The sequence below is a fragment of the Caretta caretta genome, chromosome 12 (assembly GCF_965140235.1).
Source record: "Caretta caretta isolate rCarCar2 chromosome 12, rCarCar1.hap1, whole genome shotgun sequence".
Lineage (NCBI taxonomy): Eukaryota > Metazoa > Chordata > Testudines > Cheloniidae > Caretta > Caretta caretta.
Window position 1 is genome coordinate 9,403,367 of NC_134217.1, and position 18,970 is coordinate 9,422,336.

Sequence of the window (18,970 nt, forward strand, 5' to 3'; positions counted from 1 at the left end):
CCATTCTGTTGTGCATAAGCTTGGCCAGAGATGTTCTGCTGAGATTAATCTTCTTGAGATTGAGTTGTGCAAAGCTTTCTGAATATGTTTCATGCAAAAAAAAATTCAGTGGTTTAAAAATTTATTTTTTCTTGTTTGTGTTCATTTTGCATATTACTGCAGTTCTCTCTCTGTAGTAACACTGCAAGGAAAGAAGTAGAGTGGTTTGCTCTTCCCTGAAATAGTCCGGTCTGTTTGGTGTCCTGTGATAAATATTTGCACGTTTTTAAATCTAGGATACACACACAGTGACAAATTAGTTTCCAACATACCTCTCTGGTAATGCCCCCACAAGGATTTTTCTCTTACAGCTCATTCTCACTAAATTTTTCTCCATTTTACTTACTCTGTAATTCCTAAATAAGTAAGTGATCCTCACAGTTCCAAATTTCCCAATTTAAGGAAAGTTCATTACTTTTTGATTTCTTCCTAATTCGTCCCTTACCCTGGGGGGGAGGGGAAATCCCAGAAATTTTGAAGGAAATCCTTCTACATGTACAGGATAAAACCTTGGCTCTGGATCCCATCCATAAAGTTTCCAGGGATGTATAAGGGCCACCCATGGAGAGGCCATGTGCTTCTTTACCAGCTATGATCCTGCTTCCCCCCCCCCCCAAGAGCTCTAAATCATGATCAGGCCAAGAGTTGTTGTTAATTTACATTCATAATTTGGATTGTGTGAATTCCTGATCTGTACTTTTGCCTAGAGCCATCACAATAGCTGTTTCTTTGTTTAAAAGGTAGCATGAAATTGCAGCTTTTTGGCATCTTATGCTGAAAAATTGACCCAACCCAGTATCATGTTTTCTGTAGTGAAATGTCAGTTTTTGTGGCAGTGTAACTTTAAAGAAAAGTTTTTAAATCTAAAATAGTTAAGATTTTATATTGATGTGAAAGTGTTCTTTTCTAGGATAAAATCTGAAATGTTTTCTTTTGAGGAAGTATTGTTTAAAGGCTAGTATAGCAGTTATAAATATATAATTAGTATTGATTTCTTTCAGTCAGTATTTCTCCATTGCTCAGCCCCCTTCTAACCTTCATTGACTGAAAGAAGATGCTTATATTACAGTATTTCCTGATTTGCAAAATTGATTTTCTCTGTACTATATTCAGCATTGATTGTGTACAGAACATAAATAATTGGTATTTTTTTTAATATATGCACTTTGTAGCACTTATAGGCTAAAATTAGCTGTTTTGAACGTCTTGTGGAACAGTAACATGGCGAAATGATTATTGGAATGTTTGACTATGTTCACATCTTATGATCTCAGACATTTTTTTTAAAAGTTATGTTCAGTTTGAAATTTGTTAAATACAGTAAAATAATAAAAGGTCAGTTATATCTGTGTGATGGATTCCATTAGACTTGAAAGATCCAATTTGTCATTTGAACCAGACACATTACCAATGTATGATAAGTTGCAATATGATTGACACTTCTGGATGAGCTTGGCATATATCCAGAAGGAAAGTCTCACTTGTATTGTCTGTGTTTGAAGTCAGTAGAGCAGTTTCAGATCTTTCTTACACTCAGCACTTAAACACAAAATCCAACTAATCTATTAGAAGTTGAACTGTTTGTGGGCTTTTAGTAAAGGAAACAGTGTCTTTAGAAAATAGAATTTACAGGAAACACAAAATGGAATCTTGATGGAGGTTGATGTTAAATGCTTTATATAATCTTTGTCAAGAAAGCTGCTAAATTTTATGTTCCCAGTGATTATTTTAAAAGCTTGTCAGTAGGTAGGTGGTCCTAAAAGCAACTAACTGCCGTTCATTGTTCAGGGTTTTTTCTTGTTCATAATGTAGCTTGATTTTTCATTTATTATTTAGTAAATAATAGATGCAGATATTTGATGCCAAAGAATATAGCATATCTAATCTGTTTATCCCCGTAGTATGTAGCTGCCAGAATACAATTAAGAATCACATTACAGTTGCCCATGAAAGAGACTTCTGTGACCATTTCTTGATTCATCCTGTTTTAGATTTTCTGGTCTCTCTATGGGAAATGTATGCTTTAAATATGGAGATATTTGAGGTCATATGACCTAATAAATGTAACCAGCTAAAAAACTAAATTTTTTTTGTTGTTGTTACTGGTCATCAGTGGTAAATACTATGTGTAGCTTCATTTCTGTTTAAATGAATACTGTATATGTTCTTGTCAGCAATCAAAGTATTGATACCTAAGGCCATGATTTTCCAAAATAGGACCCTAAAGGAAAGGTCCACAAAAGTTTCAAAAGTATTCAACCCAGTAGCTCCTATTGAAGTCAGTGGGTGTTGTGACAAAGTTCCTCCTCTGCCTCGGTGGGTCCTGTGCTTATTGGCAGATTTGCTTGCCTCAGAGGTTCATGGCAGCCCTCCGTTGGGCCGCTCTTGCTAGTGGTTCAAACCTGCCATCCACTCAGCTAACCTCATCGCTGGCCAGCCTGGGGGAAACGGAGAACAATACCCGCAGTCTCTGTGTCCCACCTAGTGGGTCGGGGACAGGGCAGGTCCCTTTCCAATTTAGACCGTCCCTTCTGGCGCTTCTCACAGACTGGGTTAACTCTTCCATATCCAATCAGGAGTTGGGGGGATGGGCAGGAACCCGGGCCCACCCTCTACACCGGGTTTCAGCCCAGGGCCCTGTGGATAGCAGCTGTCCACAATGTTCCCTGTATCAGCTGTGTGACAGCTACAACTCTCTGGGCTACTTCCCCATTGCCTTCCCCCCCAGCACCTTCTTTATTCTCACTGCAGGATCTTCCTCCTGAAACCTGATCACGCTTGAACTCTTCACTCCTCCAGCAGCACTCCTTCTCACTCCCTGCTCCTGGTGCGCCACTGATGGGAAGTCCTTTTTAAACCAGGTGTCCTGATTAGCCTGTCTGCCATAATTGAATCTAGAAAGTTCTTAATTGGCTCCAGGTGTCTTGATTAGCTTGCCTGTCTTAATTGGTTCTGGCAGGTTCCTGATTGCTCTAGGGCAGCCCCTGCTCTGCTTTCGGAACAGAAAACTGTTCATCTAGTGGCCAATATATTTGCCTTCTACCAGACTCCTGTACCTCACTGGTCTGGGTCTGTCACAGTGTTCAGCACTTTGGAGAATCAAACTACCTATTTAAGATCCAACATATGGACTTAGAAGCCTACCTTTAGGCTTCTACTTTGAAAAATTGGCCTAAATTCATACCCATGATTATTAATATTTGTTATGAGAACCCAAAAGCTCAGTCAGTATCAGGGCCCCCCATTGTTCTGGGTGCTGTCAAAATAAATAAACTGGTCTCTGCCTTGAAGAGCTTACTGTATAAATAAACAAGGCAGACAATATGTCAGCAAAATGTCAGATCCATAACACCATACTTCTAATTTACTTAAATGGTGTATTCTAAGACTATTATTTAAAATTAGGTCCCAACTTAATTACCTGACAGGTCTGCACTTAGAATTTTTGCTCCCGGCAGCTATTGATGAGCTTTCATGCACCAAATGAGGTGTACAAACAAGGAATCCTAAACTCTGGACTTGATAGCTGAATGAGTGAGGTATAACTTTCAAATATTTGGTCTTAATTGACCTTTAAACTTAGGTAATGGTGCCCCTATATACATTTTATCTATCCACACGTAGTCATGGGACCTTCCAGGGACTGCTTTAGCCTCCAGTGCAAGTTGGAGCAAATTTGTAGCTGGTTGTCATGACTCCCAAGGGTTTGTTCTGGCAGCCAAAGGATTGCTGATCTACAGCCCTGACATGTCCTCGGGTGGTGAAAAGTAGGGTGGACTAGGGCAGGTTATTCTAGCTTTATCCCACCCAGGGGTTCCTCTGCACCAGGAAAATACCTAATTAACAGTGTCTACCAATTTTCCAGTAACTTTGTGCCATTGGCTAAGAAGAAGGGAAATTGTAAGCAAAGTAATTTGTAGTTACTAAACACAATGCTGTTGAGGGAAAATTTTATGGACTCTAAAATTGTCCTTTGCTGTTGCACATTCTTTCTCACCCCATTGTGTTAGTACTTTAGTTAGCCAGATCATCTCCTTAACCAGAAGAACATAGGGAGGACTCTGGGGTTGGACAGTCATCTAAAATTCCCTCTGAGATTATTGTCTTCCCCTCTGCCCCACATGCACGCGATTCCATCTTGTGTGTGGAGAGTGGAGTGTTCTGTTGTCATCGTTGTCCTCTCTCTGCCCCTAAACCTAGCTAATGCCCAGTGGTTCCTGACAAGACAGGGCCATCTTCATAGAAGTCCTCTACCTTCCCCTCCCTGCCTCCCCCCCAAATCTAATCCTCAGCAAGGTATCCATGTGCTTTTGGATCCCTTTACCTATAGCTGCCTCCAGGGTCTCTAGATAGGGGCAGCAGCTTGGGGCTGTAGTGTCTTTTCTGGACAACTCCAGTGCTCTAAAGGGAGAGTTGTTCATACCCCTCTCCCGGCTCTTTCTCAAAGAATCTCTGAATCAATAGAGATGCTTCTGTAAGCTCCAAGGTGGAAGTGAGGTCACAGTGCCAAAGAGACGGGAGGCTTGTGTGTATAAGGTTCTCTCTGCATGGATTTATGGGTGATAATCAGGGACATTAACATCTGACAGTCCCTGTCCTGCAGAGCTCACAGTCTAAGGCCCTAATCCTGCAATGAGCCCAGTTCTCACACAGAGCTTATTGCGGAATCAGGGCCTAAAACGAGACCCCATAAAGAGGTATTACGAATGGAAGAATGGGGGAGGGGGGATAAGGTAACAGCGATAATGCATGGTTACATAGATTAGTTATATGTACAGTTTAGATTATTAATTATTTGTATTGTGCTAGCAGTTAGGAACCCAAGGTACAAACCAGGACCCCACTGTATTAGACATTCTACAAACATAGAACAAAAAGATGGTCTTTGCTTACAATCTAACTAAAGAGTAGTTGCTTTTGAGTCAGCCACAGTTTTTGTTTTTAAGTAACAAATTAATGAAAAATAAAATGTATTCTGTACTAGCCTACTACCTTTGCCATTATCCATTGACCTATACTTATACTGGAGTGAAGTTCTGACACAGCTGTCCAAAGTGAGTGTGCAGATGAGCATAGCAGCAAAATTGGCTCCAAACACCCTTTCTTTTGTTGTTCTTTGAGAACAATGGCGATTATTTCGGCTTTAAAGTCTCTTTGTAGGACTTGATCATAGTACATTCTCTACTCTTCTTTCTCCCCCCCACACACACCTTTTCTTTTTCTCTTTTTCCTTTTCTTTTCTGCGTCTAGACCAGTTCAGTATAAATAACAGTCTAGACTAACATGTCATGAGGAGGATTTCAAACGTCTTCTGCCAAATAGGTTCCTGCATTTCTTTCAGTCATCATACCATCTCCTACTTTCTTTAGAGATTTTAGTTGGCTTGTTGCCAGTTATAATTCCTTCCATATTGCAAAAGAGTTACATGGTTTCATGTGCTGAAAGTTGAGTGAAGTTTCTTGGGTGTTAGAAACTCCCTGTGTTTCCACAGTATTAACTGTTCTATTTCAGGATATTTAGAATGAAACTGTCACTGTTAATCATAAAACATTAGATTTAAGAAACATCAGTACGCTGGGTTCTGTCTATATTTTTGCAAAGTCGACAAATTGGTAAAATACAAGCTCTTCTCATAACCAAATGTTTATGCCAAGGTAATTTCTATTTTATCACTTTGAATAATTGTCGTTCATCTGTTCGTAGTGAAAAGTACCAAACTCTTGTAATACATTTATATTGATTGTTAAGCAATTCCCTGAGCATCAAACCTAGGATTTTCAAATAATCTCTCATTCAAATTTAACTTCAGCATCCTGCTGAAAAGTGGAGTATGCAGTAGTAAGATGATGATTTTTTTCCCTCAAATTTGGTGTGTGATTCATTGAAAAAATATTTTGTTTCTAAATTGAAAAAGGCAGATGCAGTTTTTTGTTTAAATGAGTCTCCCTCAATGTTCAGAAACTCATAGCACAAAATTTAATGACAGAGTTGCATGTGTGTGACTTTTTAGTATTTTCTTTAATTTTTGAAATAAGCATCTTATGGCTAATTATTACACCAGTTCCATAGGAAATTGCTTATTGGTATAGAAGCATCAGGTTTAAAATACAGAGCATTCTTTGAATCATAAGTTTTAAACCTGGCAAAGTTGACTTACGCTTTTTATGTTTCTGTGGTGGATAAATTGAATTCCTGGTATTATACTGTGTGGAGGTTTTCCAGATACAGCCTTACTGAAAACTGAGGTTCTGTCCTGTGTCAATACTAAAGATCCCATAAAAGTTGTAGATTAGCCCATGGCTATGGCCAAAAATGTCCATACTTTTGCCCAGTATTATGCAGTGTTCTTGCCACCTGCACATTGCTTGGTTTCTACTCTCCACCTGAGAAGTGACTAAGTTTTAGTGAGGAAGTGTTTAATTTATTACGTGTGTTTGTATTTAGAGATAGATAGATACACACACACACACACACACACACACACACATACATTTATATATAATATATAGGTTCCTTCGTATTCCTGGGATCTAAAGAACTATCTTGTTGTTATGTATTAATTATATACGGTGGCCTACATGGTTTGGCAGAACGGTGATTGATAGAACATGTACATGTTTCATACATTTATACATGTACTGGTCAGTACAAATAAATGGGGATGACTCAGTTCGGTTGAGCTGTCATTTCACTGTCAGAATTGTCTGTGTAAATCCCCACTCGTTGAAATGCAAAATTACGTCTTTGTCAATATTTACTGGTACAATAATAAGATACTGTAATGAATACTTTTCAGTACACTTGAGCATAATTCGTCATTCCTTTCACATTATTTGAAAGAGCAGAGCTGGTGGTTGTTTCACAGTGGCTTGTGCAAAAACTTACAACTAGCTATGATGTCATAAATCATGTGGGTACTTCCATAAATTTAAAAGAAAAGGCCACATAAGGAAAATTATAAATGTAACCATATGCTTGTACTTTTGAGTCTTCATTGAGATTTGACAGTAAAACTACTGTGGACATTTTTTTTATGAAAATAAACTTTTTTAAAGCAGAAGTATGCTGTCAAGTGATTTGCTGTTTTTACCATTAGATGTGAAAACATGCACTGAAAGTAAATTTAGTAACTACATTTATCTAAGGTTTTGAATTGAGACAATCAGCAAAATCGTAAATGTAGATAGCATTCCACTTCTTTCCAAATAGCAGGAGACTCTTGAAACTAGAAGCAATAATGTAAGCAAAAAAATAAATAAGGTTAACCTTTTGCTAACTAGTCTCAGTGATAGTTTGGGTATGCTTTTCAAAATTACAAAATATGTTTTGTAGTAGGAAATAACTATGCATCACAATTCTCCTTTTGTTGGAAGAAAATTGTACTGCAGCCTCATTAGAATTGAATAGTTCAGGTTGTACCGTCATTAACACTGTAAAAAGGTTAATGAATTAATGTGAAAATAGTGATTTAAACAAAGTCTCTAAATTATCTGTCGTTATATAAAGGAGGCAGGCAGTTTACAAAAGACTTCCTTGGGTGCAAGGGACAGATGCCCACTAGCATTTAAGAGCTTTAGTGCTGCATGTGATTAATAGACTATTTCCTTTTTTAATTCAATTGTCTGCACACAGAAAGCTTTCTGAAAAATCAGGCTTTGTATACATTACAATGATGGGAGCTGGAATTGTCAATTTTCAGCTGAGAGGCAGGCAGAAAGGAATACAACTTGCTCTGAGTATCACCAGTGTGTAAATGGTATAATAAAGGAAGACCCAGTCCATGCCCCAAAGGGCTTATAATCCAAATTGGACAATAATGTTTGGACACACAAATGCATCAGATCACTAGATGAAACTTTGGTCTCAAATTAGGTCTGATTTTTAGCACAATTATTTGATTATTTCTGATTGGCTTAATAGAAGAAGTATTTTTAAGGAAGACTTGAGAGGATGACTATTTGGAGGACCAGCTGTGGAGGGACTTTCAAGCATAAGGATCTTCATGGAAGAAAGGTGATAAGGGCACTTATGTGGGGAGCTTGGAAAGAGTATAGATAATAGGAGTAAATGAGATGTAGACAGGAGCTGAATTGTGCGGAGCCTTGAAGGTGAAAACGAGGAACTGAAGCTTGGATGCAGAAGATGAGAAGTCATCTTTGGAAGGAATCTAAGAGCTCAGTGATATGATCAGAACATTGAAGAAGTAAGATCTTAGCAGTTGCAGTCCATACTGAATGAAAAGGTATGAGATGCTGCATGACCAGAGAGGAAGTTGCAAAAGAAATCAGATGACCACAAATGGACAAAGGTTTTTGTTGTGGGAGTAGTAAAGAGAAAATTAATTTTTAGAGTAATTGTAGTGGAAGGAAGAATAGTCAGAATTTAGCTACAGTCAGATAATATGGAAGAAGTTGAATACAAGTCACAAGTTTCCATAACAGGCGAAAAGGTAGAGTTCACAATAGGAGAGAGTAGATGGTTTGGTTAGGAAAGCGTTCAACTTTTCCCATACTTAGCTTGAGCTAATAATAGGATATCCAGCAAACCATGTCGGAAAGACAGTTGGAGGTGCAAGACTGAACAGAGTGGAAGTTAAAGAGAAGTAAATTTGAGAGTCATCAATTTAGCTGAGGCAGGGGCATGGAAAGACAAGGACATGTGTGAGGGAGAGAACAGAGTACTCTGAGGTATGCTTGTGGAGGAGGAGAACATGCAGTGTCACAAAAGCCCAAGATTAAGGAGTGGATTACTTGACTGTTTAAAACTGGCAAATAAATAAAGGATGAAAATAGAAAAGAGGCTATTCCGTTGAGGTTGGGTTGGTTTTGGTTTTTTTAAAATGAGGTAACATATTGTACTTGAAGGCAGAGATAAAGGAGTCAGGTGAGAGGATGGTTTCAGAGTAAGGGAGAGGAAGCAATGAGAGAGCAAAAAAGGTCTGGGGTTAGGAGGGAATAGAGTTGAGCATATGTGTTAAACAAGTTGAGATTAATACTTGGAGTTAGCTGAGAACAAGTTGCATGTTCTACAAGTAGGTTAACTGCAGTAATGATGGGAAAACTTCCTCTCTCTAAATAAATTCAAAAAGTAGGACTCAAAAGAAATACAAGGAACAAATAAGTACAGTAATGATGTAATTTTTAGTCACCGTTCTGGAACCACACTTCAATTACAATATTTGCATTAAGTGTTGACTTGTAAATTAGATCATTACTAAGGCTCTACTTAATTTGCAATATTGCAGAAATTGCAGATCCCACAATATTAGGCATTCACCACAATTTTGTCATCTGGGTGCCTGACAGCAGGGGCCATCGGCCACCCTGGGTGGCTGACATTGAGGACAGGTTTTCCAAATTACCGCAAATAATAAAGGTCCATGATTACTTTTCCACCATTTTTCACTTCTTGTCTGTAACTCAGCTGCAATTATTTGACAATCATCCAGCAATTCAAGCAGGGCCTTAATCATTACTTAAATAACTGATGTCAACATTACAGCAAAGAGGAATGAGGCCAGAGGTGGTAAGACTAACCACACAAAAAAAAAAGAAAGGGCCAGATCCTCAACTGGTGTAAATCATTGTAGCTCCATTGACTTCATTGGAACTATGCTAATTTATACCAGCTGAAAGTATGGTCTGCAATATTATTTGCATTAGTGCCTGGAATAATACCTGATTGTGCTATGCACTGTACAAATATAAAATAAAGAAATATATCAAGATATTAGAATACTTAAAATGGAAAAAAATAAAATTGTGAAACATTTCCTTGACATCAGAAAAATATAAGATCTAATTTTTAAAAAATCTTTTCGTATATTGAACAAGAAAAAAAACCTTTTAGAAGAGCTTGCTGAGTTAAACTTTCTTGTACAATTAGAAAATCGTGGGGTAAATTAGACTATCACTTCGAAAGGAATAAAAAAATCCTGCTTAAAGAGGCTTTGATATTTATTAAAGGCACAGTTTGTAATATGTTCTTCCAATCTTGTCAAGTTGGCCGCAGCTGTTAACACCTTTGGCACTCTTAAATAGGAAGTCAGTAATGTTTCCTCCATGTCTTCAAATTAGCAGAACCGGAGGCAAAAGTAAACCCTTTTAGACTAGTTTAAACTCGAATTAGTCTAATGAAATGCCTATAGGGAATAAACATGATCATTTTATGTAGATCTTGAACAAAAAAAATCCCTTAACTAGATTTGTCCTGTGCCTCTATCACTGGATGTTAAATCGAGACTTTTTATTCAGATGCAAAGAAGAAAATACTGTTTGTGGTACCGCTCATTACACTCTAAGTGATTTCCAAACAGTTATGAAGGATGGTTCCTGCTCAGAGGAGCTCAGTCTAAGCACAAGCAAGTAGAAACAAGGCATGGTAAGGGAAATAATAGGCAAATTATATACAAGTCTGCTTGATTCATTATAAGTAACATGGCAAAAATGGGTCTTTAAGGGTATGTCGACATTTCAATTAAAAACCTGCAGCTGGCCCAGGCCAGCTGGCTTGGGCTGCAGGGCTGGTTTAAGTGTGGTGGAGACATCCAGGCGTGGGTTGGAGCCCAGGCTCTAGGACCCTGCAAGGTGGGAGGATCCCACAGCTCAGGCGGAACGTCTACACCATAATTAAACAGCCCTGCAGCCTAAGACCTGTGAGTCAAGTCAGCTGGCGCAGGCCAGATGTGGGTGTCTAATTGCAGTACACGCATGGGCTAGCCCACCAGCCCCACCCCTTCTGCCCAAGGCCCCCCGCCAGTGCTGCCCGCAACCACTGGCCCAGTCCCCCAGATAGCCCCCCAGCTCCAAAGGAGTGCTGGGAGGGTGGGCAGTGCATGGCCCCTGAAGCGCAGGAGGGAGGGCAGCGCGTGGCCCCAGCCTGCGGGGGCAGGTGTGCAGCAGCCATAGCCTTCCCAGCTCATGAGCACAGGAAGATGCGAGGCCCTAGTCCCAGCAGAGCACTGGGGTTCTGGAGCCGGAGGACTGGAGCCACACGCTGCTGCAGGGAGCAGTCACAGCAGGTTACGGGGTAACATCTGGTTGTTTGGGCAGGCAAAGCCTCCCCCAGCCTATGTGACCCACCGTCCATGAGTACAAGACATATCCTAATGGGGATTTAAATGTGGATGGAATAGGGGCCTTGTGTCCCAAACTCAGGGAGTTGTACTGTTCATATGGGGCTGCATGGAAGAAGGCCCAGAAGTGATTGAGAGATTGACAGATGGGTGGATGAGGTTGAGAACATTGGCATAGCATAAGGTGCAGAGGGCAATGTGAAACTTGACAAGTGGGGATAAGTTAGGAGGGTCAGTTATAGAGAGAGCTTTGAAGGTGGTCTGACAAGAAGTTTAAATTTGATAGAATATGAATCCCGCTATTAGCTTCCCATCCAAAAAAGGGAGTTACATGAACAAGTCACTGCACAAGAGAGAGGAGTTTCGAAACAGCATTTTGTATGTACTGAAGGGTGTCAATTTGTTTGTTTGGGAGGTCAGAGAGGAATGGTAGTCTAGACAATAGCTAGTGAGGTCCTGAACTCAAGAGCTGGCTATAGAGACAGAGGGGAAATGACAGATCTTAGAGATGTTCAGGAAGAAATAGTGGTAGTGTTTGAATATGGCCTGGATGGGTGAAGAGGGAGCAGTCAAAAAAACCTACCAGATCCTGGGCCTGAACGATGGTGGTGTCAGCTGAGGTGAAAAAGGAACCATAACTTTTTAACACTTTACTAGCCACAGGAGTTGAGCTCCTTGTAGTAGCAGCCATTAAAAATTTTGTGTTTAGGCGATGTATGCTTTGCTGCATAAATCCATGGTGGATGAGGAATTCAAATGGCCATATAGCTGCAGCGGAAACACTAAAATATATGGGATTTAATTTGTCCTCAACTATCAGTGTTCCAGGACAAATGGTAAGATTTCCAGGGCTTACATGTAGGCTTGCTGTGATACTTGTCATTAAGAGAGTAGACAGGGTGGGGATATACTTGAGAAGAGAACTAAGGTTAGAGAACTTAACTCTCCACTTTCAGATTTATATTTTTTAATTGTCAGTTTAGAAATTCCTTGATTTTGGACACTTGTGTTTATGAAAATGACAACATCTTAGTCTTGATCCTGATGGAGTTGGTATTGTGATTAACTCAAATATTTAGAGAGATTCATTTCTTGCATTTTTAGAAGCATTGACATTAAAAATGTGGCCTGTTTCTGTCATAGAACAAGAAAATACATCTTATGCACTGTTAGATGTTTTTACTGGATCTCTGTCTCAAATTTTGGTATTATTACTCATGACTTAAGTAGCAGAAAATCTGATACAGTTTTAATGGATTTATTTATATTTCGTGGGTGGGTGGGTGTAAATTCTTCACTCCAAAACAGGATTATAGTTAATATCTATCATATTAATAAATTTCAGGAGAGGATTTATTTGGGATTAATGCTTGTGTGTAAAGCTGCCCTGTTATACAGTAGACATCCCATCTAAGGTCCTGCAAATGCTTACAAATGTTTAATTTTACACATGTGAATAGTCCCACTGACTTGAATAGGACTACTTATGCATAAAGTCAAGCAAGTATGTATTTGCAGGATTGAGGCCCAAGTTAACAGCTTTCTTCTCTGGCCTGGCGTTGGAGTCACTGAGATGTATTGTCCTGATTGACTTAAAGTTCTGAGTACATGAAGCTCTTACAGAGTGGTCTGAAATACTATAGTTTCATGGTTGTTATTCCAGGTAAAAGAGAACTCAGTGTACAGGTGGATGGATGTACTACAGATCTTAAACGAAATGTTAAGTTTGGATACTGGGAGAGTGAAGACCAAATTCTTGTCATGATTTGACTGTTGTCTCCAGGCTGCTTGTCCAGTTGAGATGTAGAACCCCAGCAGACGTGGACGTGCCAAACTGAGGATCTAGATTTTTGTCACGGAAAATTTGTGGTACAGACAGAGGTCATGTATCCATGATGAGTCTCCTGGAGCTGTCATCAGCCTTTGACCATAATACTGATTCTGAGGTTATGGAGATTTTTCACATGGTATCTAGCAGGAGTGGACAGACTGTGCTTCAGTGACTCTTATTCCTTCCTGTCAGAGAGATTCCAGAGGCTGGTGATGGGCAGTTTCTCATTGCCCCCAGCAAGCATTTTTGCAGGCTTCTAGCCTCACTTTGGTTCAGTTTTTGTATGTGGGTGGTAGGGGAGATTGTGAGATGGGTGGGCTGCATTGTCACCATTGTGTGGCTGGCATTCAGCTCTGCATTATTGTCTGATCAAGACAATGCAGTCACTTGGTTTTCCGAATGGTTGACCTCAGTTAAAGCATGGATAAAAAGGTCAGCAGAAGCTCAAGTCAGACAAGAGGGTGGTGATGCTGGTGAGTAGGGGATGAATTTGCAGGAAACAGCGGGGCTGATATCTGCACCTCCAATTAAAGGAATGTTTCCATCCTTTTTTCAAATGAGGCATGCAACTTTTTGGCTTCAAAGAGACTACATAAAGGTCTGTCCTCGGACGCAGACTTAACCATACTTATCCATGCCTTTGTTAGCTCCAGATTGTATTCGTGCAACATGCTGTCCATAGGGCTGCACTGGAAGACATCTAGAGACTTCATTTTTTGACAGAATGCTGCCATTTGCCTACTTAGTGCCAGTCTATTGTACCTATCCTCCGTAGACTTCACTGTCCTCTAGTTGCCTTCTAAGAACAGTGCAAGGTGTTGAATTTGATCTGTGAAGCCTTAGATGGTTGGAGTCTGTACTATATTTAGTAGCCACTCTGCTACCTCTGACCTCTCCCATCTGTTGAAATAAATTAAGTAGTAATTTAACAGTCCTTAGATTTGAACATCAGGAACTTGTGACACAGCATTTTCAGCGTAGGGTTTTCTACTCCAGGGTGTTCTTCCTCTGCTGGTCCATCAAAACCAGAACCAGACCTTCAAAGGATTGTGTGAAGTCTTGCTTTTACTAAAGTTTTTGCATGAAGGTGGATGATTAAGTAGGGGGTATTGATGGTATTTTTGTATTTATAGTATGTATTTAACCATTTGAAGTGTAAATTTTGTGTCATGGAATTATTTGTGGTCATAAGCTTGTAATTAATGCATTTAAAAAATCAACTAAACTGATATTTCCAAACCATACCTTTAACTTTGAACATATATTTATTAATACAGGCAAGAAGACAAGACCCTAGTCCTGGATCTAACTTAGGAAGTGGTGATGACCTCAAACTGCGTTAATCAACAGCAGCAGCAGACGTGCCATGGGTCTGCACATATGCATTGCTTATACTTGGCAAAAGATTAAATAAAAGACCAGAAACTGTGATAACTGGGTTACTATGGTCTATTTCCTGACCTGCGGCAGTCACAACCAGCATGAACTGCCATGGTTTGCACTATGTTTATGTTACAATATCTGCATTTCCTATTGTAAGCATGTAGCCAGTGGCAATTTGAGATTGTTTTTCTATGCAAGCTTATTTTTGTTGGCACTATTTTAGTGAAATGGAAACTTAAGCAGCTATAAACCATTTTCCTCAACTCTAATAAAAAAAATTGTCACCTAAAAATAGGTCAAGACATTGCAGATTACAATTTTTTTTGTTTTTGGAAAATTGCTGGAAGCTAAGGCTTTCCGAGCTTAATTTTTTTTATATGGGCTTTGGAAGTTTTGGTTGTCATTATTGTGCTCCTGCTCTATTTTAGATATGCATTCTTGTCTTTTTTGCAATTTTCTTTATCTTCAAAATTTGCAAGACATTTTAAAGACTTCTGACATTTTTTGCATTATTTACAAGCTAAACCCAATAGCACAGAGCTGTCAATCAACTTTCTAACATGCATGTTTGATTGTTAAAGTTGCAATATCCTTTTAACTGCTAGCAATTCATTGGTTCCATTTCTTACAATAAAATGTTTTTAAAATATTTTTGATGTCACTGCATTCTGCCCCAGGATCTAACCTAGCTTCTATTCTGTACTAAATGAGTTTGGGTGGTAAATATAGCCCTGTATATAGTACCTACTGAGACTCCTAGGAAGTTGCAGGCTGGCTTCTGTTTTATTCAGGGATTTTTTTAAATAGTTCTGGAAAGGGATATTGCAACTTCACGATTACATTTGACAGCATGTTAAACTGGGGACAAAGGTGATCAGCTGCAATGGTGATATTGTATTAAAAATCATGTCCAAGATATCTGCTTTAAGTGTATTTTATATCTTATGCTTTTTGTAAATTTATGCTGAATGATGAAAGGAGAGATTTGGGGTTGTGTAGAATCTCTCATACTGTCCATAGGACACTTTCTTTTATTAAATCGTCTACATATAAAACTAATTTACAGTATATATGGCATTTTCCAACAGGGTAAGATTTGGGATGGATTCATTTGTGTGAATAATTTTTGTAAACAGGCTTATTCCCAATTTTCCATCAACATCCATTACTTTAAAGAAAAAACTGGAAACGGCAGTGTCATTTGGCATTGTTTGAAGCTGATGCTTTCTGTATAGCTTAATTAATTTTTTGTTGTTTGAAATAATCTTTAATATTAAAATGCTGAAGCTAGACCACTTATTTTAAAGAAAAAATTATGGTTTCATGATAAATTTTGAAAATGAACTGAAATTGTGTATGATTAGGATCATTAAACATTTATTTTTATATGGTACCCTTACTGATGGCAAAACATTTGAATTGAAATTATATGAGGTCTTGCAAAAGTATAAACAAATAATGGAAATGTGACTGGGACTTCTTGTACATTAATACCATGAATATTTAACAGTTCGCTAAAACAGTTGTCTGTAACTGCTGTGACAACATCAAAAAATGGAAATACTTTGATATTGATACATACATTTAAATTTGGCTAATCTGACAGAGAAGGTTTCACATTCTTTGTGGTTCATATTATTTTCCCTCTCCCCTTCCCTGAAGAAGCATTTTTTTTCTAAAAAGCTTCTGTAATGTGATATTTAAGGTACCCATTGTTCTCGTCCTGGATCCTCTCTGCATCCCCTGTATTTTCAATGGAATAGTATGAAGATTTATTTTACATAATTTTCCTAATGGTTTCAGATCATGGTTCCAAACCATAAGTACATGGGAAATTATACTATCAGATATAAACATTACTATCTTTGTGTAAATACTGAACTTTCCCTATCATCATTTAGCATTGTGCTGCTTACTATATCTTAATGCTGGCATTAAGATCAGAAACCCTTACCCTCTGCTGGTTAGTGCAGACTTTTTAAAGTACGTTTTAAGTTATTGATGCAATTTGATATTTTTCATAATTTCTATTTAAACAGAAGTTGCATCATCCTTTCTTGAATTCGTCTCCTTTAAGAGTTGCCTTAAGCTACAGGATTGCTTTTGCTACCTTTTGTGTTGTATGTTTAACTTTCATAATAAACTTCTGTGTAGTGAAAACAAATGGCTATCAGTTTTATTTCTGACCATTTTAGTGATCATCGCTAACAGGTTTGTTTCCAAATTGCTGTCATTTGTCATTTCCAAACTTACTGTCCATTTTAAAAGCAACAGTGACATCCAGTGGTCATTTCCTCTCATCCTAACATCCCCTTTTAGTATTGATATTCCACAAATATTAAAGATTCCCAAAGTACTTACCATTATTGTAAGGGGACACTGTCAAGGTTGAAAATTTGACTGACTTTTCTTGAAAGGGTTTTTTTGCATGTAGTTTGACAACCAGATTTACTCTAACCGTATATACTACAACTTCAGACAATGGCAAATAATTTTTTAAAAAAACATGACTTTTTCCAACCCAGCAAAAAGCTCTGCACACACATGACAGCGGATCGTTTGCATGCATACTTTTGTATGAACCATTAATCCATTGCAGCTTGCAGGATCCGTTTTAAAAAGCAGTACAGTGCCATAGGAGAATCTCGAAGTTTAAAGGCCAGAGCGAGGCTGTATAGCCTGGTGTGTGGGGCATTCAGCTGGGAGATGGAAGTCCCAAGTTCCCGCACCAGCTCCAGTGATTATGTAATCAGTATTGCCACCCCCAAATGGTCAAAAATCATGACATCATGTACAAATAATAGATTTGGTGGCTTTTTTTTATTTGCCTTCTATTTGAGCCTTTAGGGTGCACTGGGGGTCACATTTTGAAGCTTTGCTCACAGCCACGAGGGCTAGAAACTTACTTTTTCTTTAAGAATGAAGGCTGAAATCATCACACATCCACTTGAGCTCAGGAGGTGGGGCTTTAAGGAGAACTAATTATCATGAGACTTGTGACAAAATCATGAGTTGGCAACACTGTAATTATTTATACACAGTAGAACAGCTTCAACAGGAGAGTTTGAGAGAGGCCTTCATCAGAATATCCCATCACCTGGTGGTTAGGGCGAGGGAGACCCCATGGTCAAATCTCTTTCCCACATCAGGTAGAGGGGGGATTTGAGCGTGGGTCTCCCACATCCCAGGTGAATGCTCTAACCGCTGAGCGAAAGCTTATATGGGGACATTCTCCTCCTCTGGGCATTTTGTGAATCAAGCCCTTTGCAAACAATGTTTTGGCTTGAACAAAATTTTTCAGAACTTTCACATTCTGTTCAACCAGAACCAAATTTTATTATTTTTAACTGCCAGTGAGCCCCCTCCCAAAAAAAATCATTTGCTCAGCTTTAGTAAGGATACACAATGTTGTTCATATTTGAAGTTGTTTAATTCCTCCTTTAAGAGAAGAAAAGGAGGACTTGTGGCACCTTAGAGACTAACCAATTTATTTGAGCATAAGCTTTCGTGCTTTCCTGCCCCTCCTTTAAGAGAGAATCTCAATGCATCCTCAACTATGGAGTGAAATTTGGTATATTTAGCCTACTCTTTGGATGTTGTACTGTACGTAGAAGATCCACTGGCAAGTTTCCTGCAGGAGGATGTCAAAAGCAATCCTAATGCAGGTCTGAGATGTGTAGAGGGGAAAAAAGGCCAGTTGTTCCCAAATGCAGAAAATAGGGCTGGTGATATTACTACTCGGGACAGGAGGAGCAAGAATATTGGTTTTGGAGGTCTTGAACAATTTGTCCATCTGAAAAAGCAAAGTTTACTGGTTAATCAGATAATTTTTAACTTTCCATGTTAGGGGTCTTAGCAGTCACTACACCCTCCTGCTCTGAGAGACTTAAGAGTGCTTGGTTACTAGTCTGTTTGTTTGTTTGTAGTTTGTAAATGTATAGTGCCATATTTTCCTTTGAAGGGGGTGGCACCTGGCCCTGTGTGATCTTACTTCACCTAACTACCTTTTAATTAGGCTATTAGTAAAATTGCTCTTTGTCAGTGAAAACAATGAACTGTTCCTTCTGTGAATTTAAACCATTCTTTACATGATGTTGATCTTCGATTTTCCTTTAAATGAAGGACTCAGAAGTTAATGGGGAGAACTAGTTTTGGAAAGAGTCCAAGCATACTTGGATAATCCAATACAAAACCAATTTTGAGATGATGTCACATAGTCTGTCGCATACTTAGGTCTCTTTCCAGTTTTTTTTCTTGCTGCATAAATTTGGGATGCTATCCTGTGTATTTAATAGTCTATCCTATTTTTATGTGGGGGCAATTTATTTAACTAACTCATCAATTTTACCACTTATTACTGTAAATTATTTGCATCCTAAATGCAGAATCCAGAAAATGAGTTGTAGGAAATGTGTGTGTAAATTATAACTAATGCAGTATCACTATAAGTTTTCCGTGCTGTTATTCTCATCCCTTGTTTTGGATCTTTGTCCTGCAATTTGACCAATGACCATTTGAGACGTACATAGTGAAGTATCAATAAGCCACTGCACAGCTTGAAACTTCTTGGGCTGACCTGTTTTAAAAACCATGTTAGGTAACGGCTTTAACAATGAGAAATTAACATTACAGACTTCCATAAC

At 38.7% G+C, this 18,970-nt stretch overlaps 1 protein-coding gene across 2 annotated transcripts in view; it reads left to right on the forward strand.

The window, feature by feature from the left end:
- The window catches only part of CBFB (core-binding factor subunit beta), a 62,778-nt gene extending 46,287 nt beyond the window's left edge, over positions 1-16,491 (forward strand). For both annotated transcript variants that reach the window (XM_048816725.2, XM_048816724.2), the window contains exon 6: positions 14,222-16,491. In XM_048816725.2, coding sequence (XP_048672682.1) covers positions 14,222-14,241 — 20 coding nt within the window. In that variant the 3' untranslated portion in view covers positions 14,242-16,491. The remainder of the gene's footprint in view (positions 1-14,221) is intronic.
- The last annotated feature ends 2,479 nt before the right edge of the window (positions 16,492-18,970 follow it).